General features: G+C 42.5%; 1 protein-coding gene across 2 annotated transcripts in view; it reads right to left on the bottom strand.

Annotated features, from left to right (window-relative positions):
• CRYBG1 (crystallin beta-gamma domain containing 1) overlaps window positions 1–16819 on the bottom strand; it is a 190842-nt gene that overhangs the window by 26304 nt on the left and 147719 nt on the right. For both annotated transcript variants that reach the window (XM_034670916.1, XM_011232658.3), the window contains 5 exons: window positions 12501–14841; window positions 9604–9651; window positions 9400–9518; window positions 7568–7730; window positions 5066–5205 (listed from right to left, as the gene is read on the bottom strand). In XM_034670916.1, coding sequence (XP_034526807.1) covers window positions 5066–5205; window positions 7568–7730; window positions 9400–9518; window positions 9604–9651; window positions 12501–14841 — 2811 coding nt within the window. The remainder of the gene's footprint in view (window positions 1–5065; window positions 5206–7567; window positions 7731–9399; window positions 9519–9603; window positions 9652–12500; window positions 14842–16819) is intronic.

The raw sequence follows: 16819 nt of genomic DNA, 5'->3' as shown, positions 1-16819 counted from the left end.
TTCTTAGTTCCTGGGAGAGTTCTGGAATGGGGAGGCTGTAGAGATGGGATGTTTACATGGGGGGGGTATTAAAACACCCCCTTTATACACAAACGTAGAATTTTTGGTGATCAGTTAGCCTCTCCAGTTCCTTGTTAGTCTGACTGAAGAGGCCTCGCTGGCATATTCCATCAGCCCCAGAACACCATGCCGAGGACAGAGTGGCCCTAAATACAATCGTTTACCAGCAAAATGGGCCTGATTCTCCCTCTTTGCCTTCTTGTTCCCAATTTTGGCCCCAGGTACGTTTTGGGTGATGGGTTTTGTTAAAGATTCCCTTGAGTGAATCAGCAGCTTCTCTAGACTAATTACATCGGGACTTACATTCAAAATCCTACTGAAGACCTGTCAGCGCACACACACACGCGTGCACACACACACGCACGCACACGCATGCACGCGCGCGCACACACACGCACACGCACACGCACGCACACACACACGCTGACAGGCGGAGTGGTGTATGTGTGCGTGATCAAAACAAAATAACCCGCATCGTTAGAAGCCGGGGTAACAGTTCGATTGGGAGTGAGAGGATGGCAGGACGAAGCGCAAGTAAGGGGACTTCTGAGTACTGGCTGTGTTCGATTTCCTGATCTAGAGGACGTTTATACTTTGAAAATTCACTCAGATTATCTACTTATGATTTGTTGTGCCCTTTTTTGTACAAATATTAAATATACTTCAACAAAAAATTGAGGGGAAAAAGGCTTATTTTTTTAAAAAATAGCACTACCATGCCTTAACCCACAAGAAAACGAGGCTGAGTGGGGTCCTTTAAGCCTCCTCCACAGGCTTGAGGCCCGACAGGTCGGGAGGCATTATGTATTCTTAGAGCTCCAAGCTCGTGCAGGCACAGCCCACGGGGATTTCACACCCTGACCAGACAATGGCGGTTTGTCAGAAACGGTGCTCTCAGGCTACGGAGGGCCAAGGGCCTTGGCATCTGACTCCGCACAAGCGAACGGTGGAACGTTTTGTAAACGCAGCAGATGGCTCGGCTCGTAAGCAGGGGCTCGTGAGGCTCAGAGGCATTGCTGAGCACAGGACCCCAATCAGGTCCTCCCTCTACAGTCTGAGTTGAGGGCATTTATTCATCTGATACTAAACACTTTTCTCGAAGCACGTGATTTAGTCACGTAACATTTATAGAAGGGAGGTAATCTGGGGTCAAGGGGGATTTGTCAAAGACTGAACACACACAGACACACCAGAAAAGACAGTGTCCTTGATGAGCAGGAAGGAAACTCAAACCCACACTTATCAACGTTGGGTGCACTCACACACAGAGCGTGATTCATTCTTCCTAAGTTCTATTCCAACAAGATACATTATTCATGAGGCCATCGGGGGAGGGGGGACTATTTTCAGGCGGTGTTATTTCAGTTTCTAAAGGTACTCATATGTTCCTGTGTACTTATGTAATGAGCTTTTACCTACATTATGAATAAACAGTACAAAGCGTGAGCTTTTTAAAAATAAATGTTAAAAAAATAAATGTTTCAACAATATCCATTTGTATGTTTATAATGGTTATCTATATATTGATTTAAAACATTCTGTAATTATTCTTTCAGAAATACCTTTCAGCCACCCAAGAAAAATTGGTCTTCTCTTGTTCACTTGTTCTTAAACAGTATCTGCAGCTGGATCCTCAGTCTTTATCTCCAGACAGGGCTACATAGAAGTGTTGGCTATTTACAGAAACCAACTGGATACTCAAAAGAGTAAATGCGAATACGCCAATTTGAGGTTATTCTCAAGAGGGCGAGCTATGAATCTCAAAGGGGAAAATGTCCCTTTACAGTGGAGGGCTGTAGGAGGCACCATTTTTATTTAAATTCGATTAGCCAACATACAGTACATCACTAGGTCAGGGGTAGCGGTCACTGATGCATCAGGTGTGACGTGCGGGAGGCACCAGTTTAACCAAGCAACCAAGCTCACCACGGTTACTAGCGAAGCTGGTTAGCACGGGCCACCTTTTGCTATGCGACGCGAGTATGTAGCACTACCTATACGAAGGGTCCTTTCCAAAGCCACATCTGATCCAGCCTCTAGACTTAGCCCGTACAAGACAGAAAATTCAGGCAATACAGGGGCAGGTGAAATGATAGGAGGAAATACTCAGAGACAAAACCAGGCTGTGGCATATTCTCTACGAGGGCTGACCTAAAATCTTGCAGGGACAAAACTGTAAAATAAGGGTATGAGAAAAACACGAAATTCCAGAGAGAGGTTATGTGTTTGCAGGAGTCAGGGGGACGGGCCCAGGGAGGGCCACACGGGGCGCTGTGGCAGTGCTGGTAATGGGGAGGTCCTGAGTCAGGTGGCGGGCGCACGGGGACCTTAGTACCAGGCTTCATAATTCACACATATCTTCTTCTGTATGTATCAAATATTTCACAGCAAAATTGATCAAAGAGTATTTGGCTATTAAAAATGGTCCCTTGACTTCAGAACACCTGCATTCAAGTATCTCTTCTAACAACTAACCCTAACCCTGCGAAAATGACCAAAGCCAGTCTTCCTTAAACAATGGTGTTGGAATGCATGTCCTTTACGCTCCCTTTAAAGTGCTAAAATTGTTTTTCTTAGAAATACACCCTCCCCCCAAAAGGATACCCTCACCTCTGAAGGATGGGATATAGTATTAGCCAGGTATTAAAAGTTTAAAAACAGGGGCGCCTGGGTGGCACAGCGGTTAAGCGTCTGCCTTCGGCTCAGGGCGTGATCCCGGCGTTATGGGATCGAGCCCCATATCAGGCTCTTCCACTATGAGCCTGCTTCTTCCTCTCCCACTCTCCCTGCTTGTGTTCCCTCTCTCGCTGGCTGTCTCTATCTCTGTCGAATAAATAAATAAAATCTTTAAAAAAAAAAAAGTTTAAAAACAAATTACACTCAATAGAATCTGAAAGAAAATTTTAGAAATTCCTCATCCTCCCAAATAAGACTTTGACAAGCAACACCCTTCTTTTGTGTCTGTGTCGAAGAGTCTAACCCACAGGAAACAGGGCCTGGAATAAATCTAGAGGAATCTAAGGAAGCCCTTCACACAACAAAGGCTTCTCTTCTACCTGTTCAGGGGACCAGAGCATCAACAGAAGCAAAATGAGCTCAGGGACTTATCAGTTGAATTCTCCCAACCCATCAAGACTCCCCTTGGAGATCCGTTAAAGTACTAATGGCCTGTTCCCAAAGCCAACCAACCAAGTTCAAGGACCCCGACTTTAAACATCCAAAGCAGCTTTTTATTATCCTAATGGCAACAGAAATGAACGGCCGTCATAAACTGCACGCTATGGCAGGTTTGTGACTGGCGCCTGTGAGAGGAGTTAAACTCCTCGCAAAGGTAAGAGACGTTACTCAGGTGTAGCTCACGCTTCGACAGAGCCCAAGCCTGAGCGTGAAACCTTCCAGACACTGTGATTAACATATTATAGCAGATGCCGATCTCATTCTTTTCTGAGGAAAGTGGTCATCTCAAGGTAACATTAACACTTTGAGAAATAAGATATACAGATCTCTCTGATGTGGGGAAAAAATTAAAGGCAGCAGGAGATGAAACCCTTAAGTCAAGCAGAGAAAGCCAATTATCATGGTTTCACTCATTTATGGAACATAAGAAATAGCAGGGAGATTGGTAGGAGAAGGAAGGGAAGAATGGGGGGGGGTAAACAGAAAGGGGGAATGAACCGCGAGACACTATGGACTCTGGGAAACAAACTGAGGGCTTCAGAGGGGAGAGGGGTGGGGGATTGGAATAGGCCAGTGATGGGTATTAAGGAGGGCACATATTGCATGGAGCACTAGGCGTTATATGCAAACAATGAATCATGGAACTTTACATCAAAAACTAAGGATATACTGTATGGTGACTAACATAATATAATAAAAAGTTAAAAAAAAAAGTCACCAGAGACCTTTGCTGACCATCCTATCTAAAATGGCACTACCACTGTTCCTCTAATTCATGCTTCTTGTAGTATTTACCCTCCGACACATTAACACGGGTATTATCTTATGCATATCCCATTGACAAAAACTTCTGAGCCTTCTCTGAATATATAAATCTTTATAAAGGATATATATGATCATGTAATATATTATGAATTTAATAGAAAACATACACAAAACTAATATCGTAAAAGGAGGAGATTTTAAATGAAATATAAAGAAGCTTCAGGTGGTCTCCTTGCCCCTCAGTGGCTGTCTTTCGCAAGCCCAGGGCTCCCCACTCCCCTTCAGAGACCACCCTACGCAGGACTGGCACCTGCACGTTCTGTCCTAATTTCCCCCATCAGAGATAGTCCCACTTCCTTCAAAATACTCTTGCAGTTTCCTGTGATTTGTGAAACCAATGTCCTAGGGGCTCTAGACAGCATTGTGTGAAAATGTTCAAGGAAGGAAAGTACCACGTGTGTTGGCCTCCAGCCCTCCTGCGATATCAGGAACGCATGCTTTGAATGACCGCCTTTGGATTACCATGAACGTAAAAGCTATTACTCAGCTCAGAAGGAATCAGGTTCCACTGTGATAAGGAAATCTCAACATTAAACATGCAGTTTTTTCCTCCCCAGCACTTCCCCGAAGAAATTGTTATTGTATATAAGAGAACTGAATCATAGGAACACAGGTACAAAAGAATCAGAATTTTATGTGCCTCAGGGGAAAAAAAACAAAAACAAAAACACGAAACCCTTTTAGTCAATAGTGACTTAATAGGACAACAAGTGAGAGTATCTTAAGTTTTTTCAGTAGGACACTCACAAAAAAGCTTCATTAAAATTTGTATTTGAGGGATGCCTGGGTGGCTCAGTCAGTTAAGTGTTTGCCTTTGGCTCAGGTCATGATCCCAGGGTCCTGGGATGGAGCCCCACATTGGGCTCCTTGCTCAGCAGGGAGTCTACTTCTCCCTCTCCTTCTGCACGCCCCCCCCCACCCCGGCTCAGGCTCTCTTTCTTTCCCTAATAAATAAATAAATAGATCTTCAAAAAAAAAATTGTATTTGGAACAAAATACTTACGTGCCCCAATGTACTTTGATGGAACAAGTCTTCTGCATTATACCAAACCCCTGCATCTCTTCAGTGTCATCAAAGTAGGAATTTAAGAGGCCTAAGCCTTCCGGTTCAGTAAATAAGTCAATCTGACTAACTCTATAATCCTGAAGAAAGAAAAAAGTACACATGTTTAATAATAATTATACCATGTACTTTACAATAAGTTCATTATCCTTTTTTTCTTCAAATAATTAAAATTTAAATACACACATACATTTCACAGAGCACTTGCCATCTATCCCTTCCCTGTGCTCAGCCATGACTTAGTAATAGGCGGTCTTGTGGGGCAGCCATGTTGCTTTAGCCATCTAGCTCAGGGTTACATTCAGGCAAAAATCCCCAGAAATGTATTTCATTAGAGCTCTGGAGCATATTTCTTTCTCTCATCCTCACTGAAAAATCTGCTTGGCTTTCCTTGGTGAGTGGAGTTTTAGTTGCTTTACTCGGACATGACCGTTCAAGTCCAGAGGCTCTCTAGTCCATAGAGGGGCTGCATTTGGGGCCTTCCTCAACTGCTGTTTTGTGCCTCTAAACCCCCTGTGGTAACGCTCCTTGACTGTGGACCGAACCTCTACGATGTTGGCTTGGTCTGAGCTGTGACAGCAACGGTACCGGTTCACGGTGATTTACCAGTCTCTGTACGCGGTCAGTGTACCATGCCCAGTGTGTCCTGCCCATCAAACACGTCAAAGGCCTGTGTGAGTGCCTAAGTGCTAATGGAACATTTACTGAACTTTGATCTTGCCGAGCTAGGTGAACTGAGATACAGAAGTAACGACACTTGGCTGGGTTCAGGAGAGGCTTTCTTAAACATTACCAAAAAGAACAAATTTAATGAACTAAAAAAGTGACCCTCTTCAATACGTTGTGATTTATGTTCATGTTTTAAGCAACCATAAACATAATCTGTAAAAAAAAAAAAAAAAGCATAATGTATCGGGAACCATGAGTGTATCCCTATCCTTTAACATGACACCATTCAGAAAAATTCACCCCAATAAATCAGCAATTTATAAACAATTAAACACACCAAAATGTTTGTACAGCATTATTTAAAATAGTAAAAAAAAAAAAAACCAAAAAACTAGAAACAACCTTAAGTTCCACGGAAAGAAGGTAAAATAAATAATGGTACATCATTTCTTAGAAACCCCAAACCATGTAGTAACATGAAAAGCATGAATTGTATTAAGTTGGCTATTTTCAGGCAACACAGGAGGCCCCTCTTTACCCATATGCTTCACTTCCCTTACCCTCCCCTCCCTGAGCACCTCTAAATCCCCACCCACCAGAATCTGATACAGTTACACATTGCTGAGAGATGTTGACCAAAGGGAGTGTGATCTTCAGGGAAAAGGGTATGGAGAGAGAAAAAAGATCGAGAACTACAGATTACATATATATATATATATGTATATTTTGATCTTGTTTTGTTTTTTGCTTAAGTGGTGGAGCCCAATGTGGGGCTTGAACTCACAACCCTGAAATTATCATGATTATCATGATTCCAACTATAGAAAAAGCAGACTGGAATATGGCCAAGACAGAGCAGAGAATTCAGAAAAGTTAAGACAGGATATCTCATGATGGTGGATTGGGATGGCATGTTTAAACACTACCTTATTACCAATATTAGTTGAACAATAAATAAAAAGTGCAGGTAAATTATCCCACTGACTATGACATTTTTAAACAGGATTCCTCGTGTCTTCTGTAAGGTTTGTCACGTTAGGTACTTAAACTATTTGAAGATAAATCATTTAGAATACCCATGATCATTGAAGTCACTCAGAAATGTTGACTTAAGAATCAAGTAGCATTTTCCTCTGCCAAAAACGGTTACTCATTCTTACTCATTCTCATTTTACAACATTCCTTATCTTCCTATTACACCCAAACGCCCGTCTCTGTTATACAAATGGGGTTTTAATTTTCCACTCAGAAGATACCATTAACTACACTTTTAAAGGTAAAGCATCATCAAATCCCAACAGCCACAAAGAAAGACTGACACAACTTCCTCATCAACAAATAAGGAACCAAGACATTTTAGCCAATCCCTAAAGTGACCTCAAGTACCTATTGCTCTTAAACCCACATGAAACTCCAGAGTTGAACTTTCAACTGGATTATTCTGGGATTTTTTATTTTTCCAAAACAGACTTCCTATAAGCCACTCAAGGTAATCAGAACTCACACAGCAACCAAAAAACAAAGTAAAAGAAAAATCTATTCATACTGAATTCATCCAAATCAGGTTATGAAGTAAATAAAACACATTTTGGAGATGGGGATGGGGGACAGGAACACTTAAGTTATAGAAAATATCCATAGAGCACCAATCGAGTATTTTTCCCAGTCACTTATTTCATAAAATGAACTTTTCTCTCAAAGAAAGAACCATCCCTGGCATTCAATAAATACTTGCTGAATGAATCAGTGGATTCTGGTTTTCCCGTAACCTACCTGGACCACATGTCTGATTGAACCAATCACCACGGGCTTAGCCGACTCTGCCTCGTTTCCTTCCAAAACATCTTCTATACCCCAGAGACCAGAGAGTTCCAATTCTCCTTCTTCTAAGGGGATGGGGTGCCCCTCAAAATTTGGTTTCTCATACAAAATCCAACTAAGAGTAAAACACAGCGAAACTATTAGCTGGTGCTGGTGAGAGAGGTTTTGATGACTCAAATATTCTAGCTAATATCCCCCCCACCCCATCCCCCGCTTCCCTCTCCTTCTCCCCTTCTCTTCTCTCTCGCTTTCTTTCTTTCTCACGTATCGTGGCCAGTTATCATATATACACTGGCCAATTCTCTAGCAATTAAAATGTATAAACTCCCTCTAAAACTAAATTTACTGCACATAATTAAGCCTCTGAAAATCCAAAAACTATATCAGGATCTTAAAGAACTTTTGGCTATTGATATGAACATCATAGCGTCACTAATGTTCTATAGAAGGGTCAGTTAGTGAACAGTTATAAATGGTAATATATCAGATAAGTGGAGTTTTCCTAGAATTCTTTTTTTCTCCCTATACGTGTAGAAAACACTTCTAGAGGGATTTTACTTAGATTCTAGAGCTATATCAATGGATATATTGATACAAAGTACTATATGCATGTTAATGGAGAGCATTTTAAAATATCCTTCCCAACAACAGACATCCAAACACTAAAGAAAATCTCATGTCAATATACGACAGTGCTGCTCTTAGATGCTTATGCTTTGGAGAAACCAACAAAAGTTGGGGGGGGGAGAAGAGAGAGCACTGCGGCTCCTGGGTGGTTCAGTCGGTTAAGCATCTGCCTTTGGCTCAGGTCAGGATACCCGAGATCCTGGGATCTAGCCCTGCATCAGGCTCCCTGCTCAGCAGGGAGTCTGCTTCTCCCCTCTCTCTGCCGCTCCCCCTGCTTGTGCTCTCTCCCTCTCTAACAAATAAATAAAATCTTTTAAAAAAGCACTATTATATTAAAAACAAAATTTATACAAAATTTGTTTTTAGTGTTATTTTCGGTCTTCAAATTTAAGAACAGAAACTAATTATATTTTTGTGATGAATGTGTCACATATATAGAAAAATGCTAAATACCTGAAACCTAACAGGAAAGACGCTGCATATTGAAACAAAACAAAAGACCTTACTAGTTTTTTAAACCACAAATGTCTAAAGTCCAACCTTCTTTATTTCAAACAAGATAAGTATCAAAGATAAGTCTTTATGCCAGATAAGTGATTTATTAAAAGTGGCTTTTCTTAATTTAACTTCCTGTATATTTCCTAGAAGCCATCAAGCTGGTAAATAATATTTTCACCAGTTTCTTTAATCAAAACCATCAGTTGCTGAAAAGTTGGAAAATAAATCTTAGGTTAGTAACTCACAATGTCTTTTCTTATAGAACATTTAAAATTCTACCAACATGACTAGTGCAATTCTTCCCAACCTCACTGAAGATTCATAAACCAGAAGTGTCAGTGAGGACTCTGATGTTCGGCAGTCCCGGCCAGGGGGATGTGGGGGGATGTGAGGGATGTGGGGGGATGTGGGAGGAAGAAAGCCGTACTGCTGCGCGTGCCTGACTTTTCTAGCATAGACAGGCATCACCTCCACAGCAGAAACATGGTTAAAAAACGTAACTTCTTAGACATGAATTTCGTGTAATACCCCCAAGACTAATATTTTCTCCCCTTTACATTACTAATGGCATAATCTTAAATAAGTGCTGAAGACCAAAAAGGTAACTAAAAATGTAAAACGCAATCCTCTAAGCCAGGAGCCCAAAGCACCATTCTTACCATCCTCTGACGACCTTGACGATCACCACGGGAGACAGGCTCCAGGAGCTGCAATCCTCAATGTCACTGAAAACTTCAATGCACGCGTCAGACACATCCGGGTCCCTGTAGATCACTACCTACAAGAAAATGGAAGTGGCAGCACCTGGTTGAACGTCATCAGACCAAAATAAAATCTAGCCTAGAAACAGAGCATCACCTTACCTTTCCAGGTCGGGGATTGATTTTATTTGCAAGACTTCCTCTAAGTGTCTGTAATCAGATGAACAAAAACACAACAAATTAACCTTTGTGTAATACTCTGCAGTTTCTCTTTGCCTCAAAATTCATCCATTTTGAAACAATCCACCTTGATCTGTGCCAAAGCTGTATTAAAGCTCTGAGTCTGCGCTATTAAATTAAGAGTAGTTTTTCTCCTCTAACTAAATGTGCCATTTCAATTTCTTCTCATTTGTTTGTTTTTAGAGAGACAGGGAGGGAGGGAGGGGGAGAGAGAGAGAGAGAGAGGGAGGAGAAGGGGCAGAAGGAAAGAGAGAATCTTAAGCAGGCTCCACACCCAGCTACAAGACTGATGCGTGGCTTGCTCCCACAACTCTGAGATCATGACCTGAGCCCAAATCAAGAGTCAGGCACTTAACCAACTGAGCCAGCCAGGCGCTCCTCAATTTCTCCTCATTTTCCACCAATCTAGAAAATTCAGGGCCCAAGAGTCAGACCTATGTTTTACATCAGTTCACAGAGTAAGAATTCAACTAAGAATTTATAACTCAAACAATCTCTGTATAATGTCAAATAAAGAGAAATCATGAAGTATTACTCATGTATCCAGAAGGAGCTACCTCAAGTTTATGTGTTCACACCTTATCTGAATCTATAAATGTTGTCTTCGGATTGTAACATCTTACCACCACATAACAAGTATTAGTCTCAATAAAAGGGTGCTTATGGTACATATCACAATGGATATTTCACAGAGTATTCCTAATCCTCCCTTTTTGAAGGACAAAATATGTTTTTGCATGGCTCCAAAACTAATCGTTTTCAAGAACATCTGGCAAGACCAGTGAAGCCAGAAATGCATAAGATAATAAAAATAGCAATTATACATGAAAAAATATTATAAAACAGACTACTTTCAGTGCTGACCTGGGTGCTTATTCTAAGGACTGCCTCTGACCTGATCGCTCTTGCACCATGCCATGGCACAGCATGCCACAGACCACAGCAAGGCCTCAGTAGAACACTATTAAAAATCAAAATGGCCTCTACTTATGTATACATACGCATTAGAAGTGGATAAGCTGAAGAAAAGGCCTGAAATTTAAAACAAAACTCAGGTAAGACAATAAAGATAGATTAGTCGTAGAGTAAACAAAGCCCAAGACCTAAGGAAAAACAAAAAATAAGTTTTTTAACCATAAAAAGACTTAGAGAAAGTATAAACACTTTGTTCCTCCTTTTTCTCCACTTGGCTTGATTTTTCAAGGGATTCCATGGAGAAACTGTGTATTCTGTTGTCAGACTCATCAGACTGCTATCAAATAAGAGAAGTGATCTTAAGTATGATTAAAAAGAGAAAAGGCACCATAATGAAGGGTAAGTAGACCAGTGGAAATTTTGTGCTTGAGGGAAATACCTAAAAATCTGATTTCTGAGTGCTATGGGCTGACTCTGTTTTGTCTGTTTACAGCAGTGGTTCTTAGAGTGTGGTCCTGGGGCCCTTGGAAGAGCCCCAAGAACCTTTCAGGAAGTCAATGAGGTCAAAACTTTTCTCATCAGAGGGTATTTTCCTTTTTCCGTCTCTTTGTCTCACAAGAGTGCAGTAAAATGTTCCAGAGGGTCCAGGACATGTGAGGACACCACTGCTCTGATGGTTAATGGAAGGTGTGCTCGTGTGTTCTCATGCTTTAAATTTTTCTTACCATTAACTTCTAATGTAATCAACTCCAGTAGACATTATTCATGTGAATAAAAGCTCTTTAGGGCCCTCAATAATTTTTACATATGAAGGTGTCCTGAGACCCAAAAGTTTGAACATTTTTGAAAAGGAGGATTTGAACTTCCACTAGACACCCAACCATGCGTTTTGAAAGAACCTCCAAAATGATATTCTATGCTAGGCTTGAGCCAAAGCCCACGCAACAAACGGAAACACGCTGCAGTGCCCGTTCAGATGGGGGGGGGCACGATACCTTCTGCTGGGTTACACTGTAATGCAGAACGGTCTACACTGGCCAGACAGCCTAGTTCACAGCGTGGGCAACAGGAATCCCGAGGTCCGCTCTATTTCGGGGCTAGCAGAGCTGCCCTCTAAAACTTATATTCTGCCTTCCTCATTCATTGTCCTCCCTCTGCTTGAGTATCATGCTTGGTAACAGAAAGCCACACAGTTCACACCAAAAACTCAGTAAAGAAAACAACTTCGGGAATTCAGATAAAAGAAAATGGAGAAATCGTAACTGTTTCTCAAAATCATATTTTGCTGCCCTCTCTGCAACATGAAAGGAAAGACCCGATGTAGGCCAAAATTCTTTCTACCCCAACAGCTTAGCAGGAAAAACTGTTTCCCTGATGAAACTTCCAAGTAAAGAGAAATGACTTCCTGAATTCCAGGGGACAATCAGCTAATGTGACTTATGGAAAGAAAGAGTGAATCTGACATCACAGGAGAAGGGTCAGGAATAAGACTTCTTGGCGGGGCTTTTCTGAATAAACAAAGAAGCGTCACAGATCTTCAAAATTCCAAGTAGGGCGCTGAACATTTCTACACAGAACTAGGTTAGACATAACTTGTTTGTCTCGAACTCCCAAGGTACCTCACCAGCACCTTTCAGAATACAACATATAAATTTGCAAGCCTTAAAATACGTATGGCTTATTTTCCCCACTAGAGCACCAACACCTTGGAGACAGAAATCTTAGTACCTTTTTTCTTAGCCCCCACTGGCCCTTTATACACACAGTAGGTTTTCAATGTGATAAATGAATAGAAAACTATCATTCACACGCACAACCATTTAAAAGAACATGAACTGCTCCTCACCCCTCTCTCCTCTCATTTTATAAATACCCCCAATAAACGGTAATATGTTGCTACTTACGGTTGTGTCTGATAATGACATCGCAGAAAAAGACACGTTTGGGTCAAACCGGCTGGATTTGAAAAGACCCATGAAGTCCGTGTCGCTACTCCCATAGTTTGGCAAGTTCGGCTTAAGAACGCTTTCGACACGATTAGCCTTTTCCAGATCATCACTGTTCTTCGGTTTAGAAAATTCAGGAAATTTGGTGTCTGACAAGTGTAGGCTGCTTCGTGAACCCAGGTCTTCTTTGGTTTCCTCTTTGGGCAGGTATTTCTCCATGTAGCTTGTGCTTTTCAAGACCGGCGGAGAGGCAGATGCGTTTGTGGAGTTGAAACTGAAGACCTTTCCGTGGCTGGGTGGAAGGTTGGGCGGCTCTCTGCCTGCGCCGCAGGGCGGGGCCCCCTCCGCCCCGGGTGGTAAGGCCGAGGCCCGAGGAAGAGAAGTGTTCTGAGGCGTGCTGAAAGATGTGGTCATGGTACTCACTGAGGTCACAGACGGAGAGAAGATTTTGTCTTGCGGTAAGGAAGGCAGCATGCTGGAGAAGAGTGCACTTTTTTCTAGCCTCGATCTCTTGACTCCACGGTTGGGGACATCTTTGTTCTCTTTGTCATTGGTCTCTGGACGTTCGTCTTTCCCATTAGTGTGAGTGAACGTGGACTTGAAGAGGATACTCTGCTCGGTGGATGAGCGTTTGGGCCGCAGGCTGGATTTTGTGTAAAGGTTCTGCACCAAATGTAAAGCCGGTGACACTTCTGGCTGGCTTTCCTTCTTCTTCCCCAAACCAAAGGTAAACACGTTGGGATCTAACACCTTTTCTAAGTTGTCCTCATGAATAGGAGGCATAACAAAGGGAGGGGCAGGTGAGTTGGGCACCCTGGCTTTCTTTTTCTTCTGAGGCACACAGATGGCGCTGTCCATCTTTTTGATAATTTCAGTGAATTTTTCCATATCAGAAGAAGAATCAAAGACACTGTCATCGCTACCCGCAGAAAAGTTCAAAAGACTGGCAGGGCTGGCCTGGCCATTCACAACATTTTGATCTGGCCTTTGAGAAGTTTCTAAATGATTTCTGCTGCCAGGCGAGCCGAGGGGGCTGGAGTCAGCCTTCGGGGGTTTTCCATCGCCCTGACTTTGAGCCTGGATAAGCAGAGTTTTCTCTGATTCTGGCAGCATGACTTGTGGGCCAGATTTTGCTGCATGTTCCTCTTTGCAATGAATGTGCTTGGGTGATAGGCTCTCGCTGCCCAGCCCTTCCTCTTTCTGGGGAGCACAGCTTGCAACAGAAACCACTTCAAGTTCATTGTTGTGACAACATGGCAACTGTGCTTCTCGAACTTCAGAGCTCTCAGAGATGACCTGGGAGCCCACATCCTGAGTGCTCTCCACGGGGAGCACGAAGGACCGGACCTGGACCAGGACCTTGGATGGCCGCTCAGTTCCTGCAGCTTCTGGGCTGTGCTCTGTGGACACAGGAGGGCTTGCTTCTCCTTCTTCTCCTCCTCCTGCAAGTTTGGAGGGCGGCACTTTCTCCTCATTCTTATGGGACACGGGCGGAACACATTCCTTATGGTTTTCTGACACTTCTAGATCAGTGCGTGGAACATTGCTTTTGGGAGCTTGAACACATGCATCTTTGGGAGCAGGCTGTGAGAGAGAAGGCCCGTTAGATGACTCAGCCGGGGGCTGTGAGTCAGAAAATGTATTCTGTGGCTTTGGTCGGGCTGTTGGAGGGGAATCTTTGGTATCAAGAATGGCGGGAATGTCCTGAGCTGGATCAGTCATATTTTCGAGCGCAAGTCTTTTGCTGTCTGCAGCCTTTGAGTCATCCTCTCCTAAGGGCTTGGGGTCCCTGCCAGGAATGAGAGCAGTAACCACCGCTTCAGACAGGCAGCCAGCATCTGCTTGCACTTCTGCTCTATCCCCTTGGGGAAGCGGAGAACCGAGAGCGGGACCCTCGGTAGGCTCCGGCCCCATCCCTCCTGTACAGGGGCTCCCGGCTGCTGGTGGGAGCTCCTGCTCGGCAACTTTGGATTCTGGCGAGGTTTCCTTCGCCAGCACACCATTCTGGTGACTACTTGGCGTTACTTTCTTCTCAGACTGCTCCATCTCTTTGGCTTTTTTGGCTAAGTTCAGCTTTGCCCTCCCAACAAAGGTTTTATTACCGGCAGGAGTGTTCCTTGCGCCTCGAATGTCAGCATGTCTTGGGCTACTGTTGGCCCGTTTGTTTTCGAATAAGGAGATTTTGTTAGCAGTGTTTCCTTTATGAACTGGCTGGCTAAATGGATTATGCTCATTTCCCAAACTGTCAGGATTCTTCGGAGTTTTAAGATTTAGTTCCACATGTTTGGGCTTGGCTGGGCTGCAAAAATAAAGCAGTAAGATAAAGTTATTGACCTAGTTTTAGAAAGTGAACATACCAATATTACAAAACATTTATTATTATGAAAAGCCAACATCGTTCTTGTTTTTTTATGAGACTATTTTCAAACAATCTGAAATACACTCTCAACTGTTTTTAGTGGATGTTTTCCTTCTGTAGGAGAGAAGAGAAAACTATATAGCTAAGAAAGTCAAGAGGTGGGAGATTAGCAAGTTTACCAAGCACCTAATATGTGAGCTCGGTGCACAACACTAGAGTCAGAAGACATCTTAGGGGGGGCGCCTGGGTAGCGCAGTCCTTAAGTGTCTGCCTTCGGCTCAGGGCGTGATCCCAGTGTTCCGGGATCAAGTCCCACATCAGGCTCCTCCGTTGGGAGCCTGCTTCTTCCTCTCCCACTCAGAAAAAAAAAGAAGACATCTTAGGGCTTGAAGAACATTAGATTGAATTTATGTTTTTAATGTACTCCCTTATTTTAAATATGTAAAGGATTTCCCCACACATCAGTTGTGTGTTTTTATTTTATAATTTTAAACATTACTGCAAAAGGCTAGATTATAAAAATATTTCTCTTATTTACCTCTTTGGATATTTTATCCCCTTCATCTTTCTTCATATAACTTTAGTCTGATTATATAAGTGTGTTCATTACAGAACATTTGGAAAATCGAAAAATGAAAAATCACTCATACTCCTACCACTCAATCTCCCTGTTAACAGTTTAGTATAATTTAGTCTTCTTGTATGCATAGTAAAATATTTTTAACAGAATTGGAATTATTCTGTTCAGAGTTTCAGATCTTGACTTTAAAAAAAAAGATTAATCTTTTATTTCACATTTTTCACATTTTCAAGTTACTAAAAAATTTGAAGTTTTTCATAATGTCTGCCTAAAAGTTCCATCATATGGATGCACCATAATTATCAGTTACTCAGTTGTTGGTTTGGTCACCTTTTTGAGGGCAAAGTGAGTCTCCCCTCAATCTACAGAGAAACTACAATGTTCCTCGGTTATTACTCCCTAATGGAAATCATAAACCTTTCAATATATGCACTGTTCTCTTTCTGAGAACAAAATGTTCTCTGTATGACATTCGCCAGCCCTGGTCCTGGCTCTTACACTGATTATCTATGTGAGCTTGGTCAAGTGAACTCACTGCACTTGCTACCTTCTCTACCGGGAAAACACAAACAACCTAGACAGTTTAGAACAGAGCTGGTCCTCTCTCCACCCCCCACCTTCCCCAAGGAATGGCTGAAGGGATTCTTGGGGTTCTCTTCAACAGATGCAGTGTGGACAATACAGACGGAGGGATGAACCTGGGGCCAGTTCCCCTCCTTTCAACCAGAAGCACTTCTACTTATCTGTTTCATTTATCACTTTTATATAAGCTTTCCTAGAAGAATGGGCTCCAAAGCTAAACACAAAAAAATGTCTAAACCATAGGCCAAGTGGTTTCTGAAATGAAGAGATAATAACCACTAACAATCACAGATTGACACACGCTTGACAAACACTCTGCTTGCCCAATGTACTATTTTATATGTTCTCTTTTAAGAGGAGGAAGTTGAAGCCTAGAAAAGGCAGGTAAATTTGCCAGAAGTCATACACCCAGTGAGTGACAGGGCCAGGGCTTGAAACCAGGTGTTCTGGTCTCAGAGGCTATACTCCTGCATCCCCAGACCTCAGTGGCCAAATCTGGCCCTTTCCAGCTTTACCTACTCAAGAAGTCAATGAATTAGCAGGAGCTCTGAAGCAATCATACTTTGGAGGCCACCTTGATAATGAAAAGTAGAGACACACAGAAATCTCATGCTTCCTCCACCAAGGATTCATTGGCCTTCAAGAAAGAGGAGCCTTTTGAAGGAACAGGCAATATGACTTTGGGTGAGACACCTTACCCTTCTGGATAAAATGAGAAGACTGAAAAGACTTAAGGAGTCCTTCCCAAATACGGCA

This window comes from Ailuropoda melanoleuca, chromosome 10 (assembly GCF_002007445.2).
Source record: "Ailuropoda melanoleuca isolate Jingjing chromosome 10, ASM200744v2, whole genome shotgun sequence".
In the NCBI taxonomy this organism is placed as follows: Eukaryota; Metazoa; Chordata; class Mammalia; order Carnivora; family Ursidae; genus Ailuropoda; species Ailuropoda melanoleuca.
Note: the sequence above shows the minus strand (reverse complement) of the source record. Positions and strands in the feature narration are given on the sequence as shown.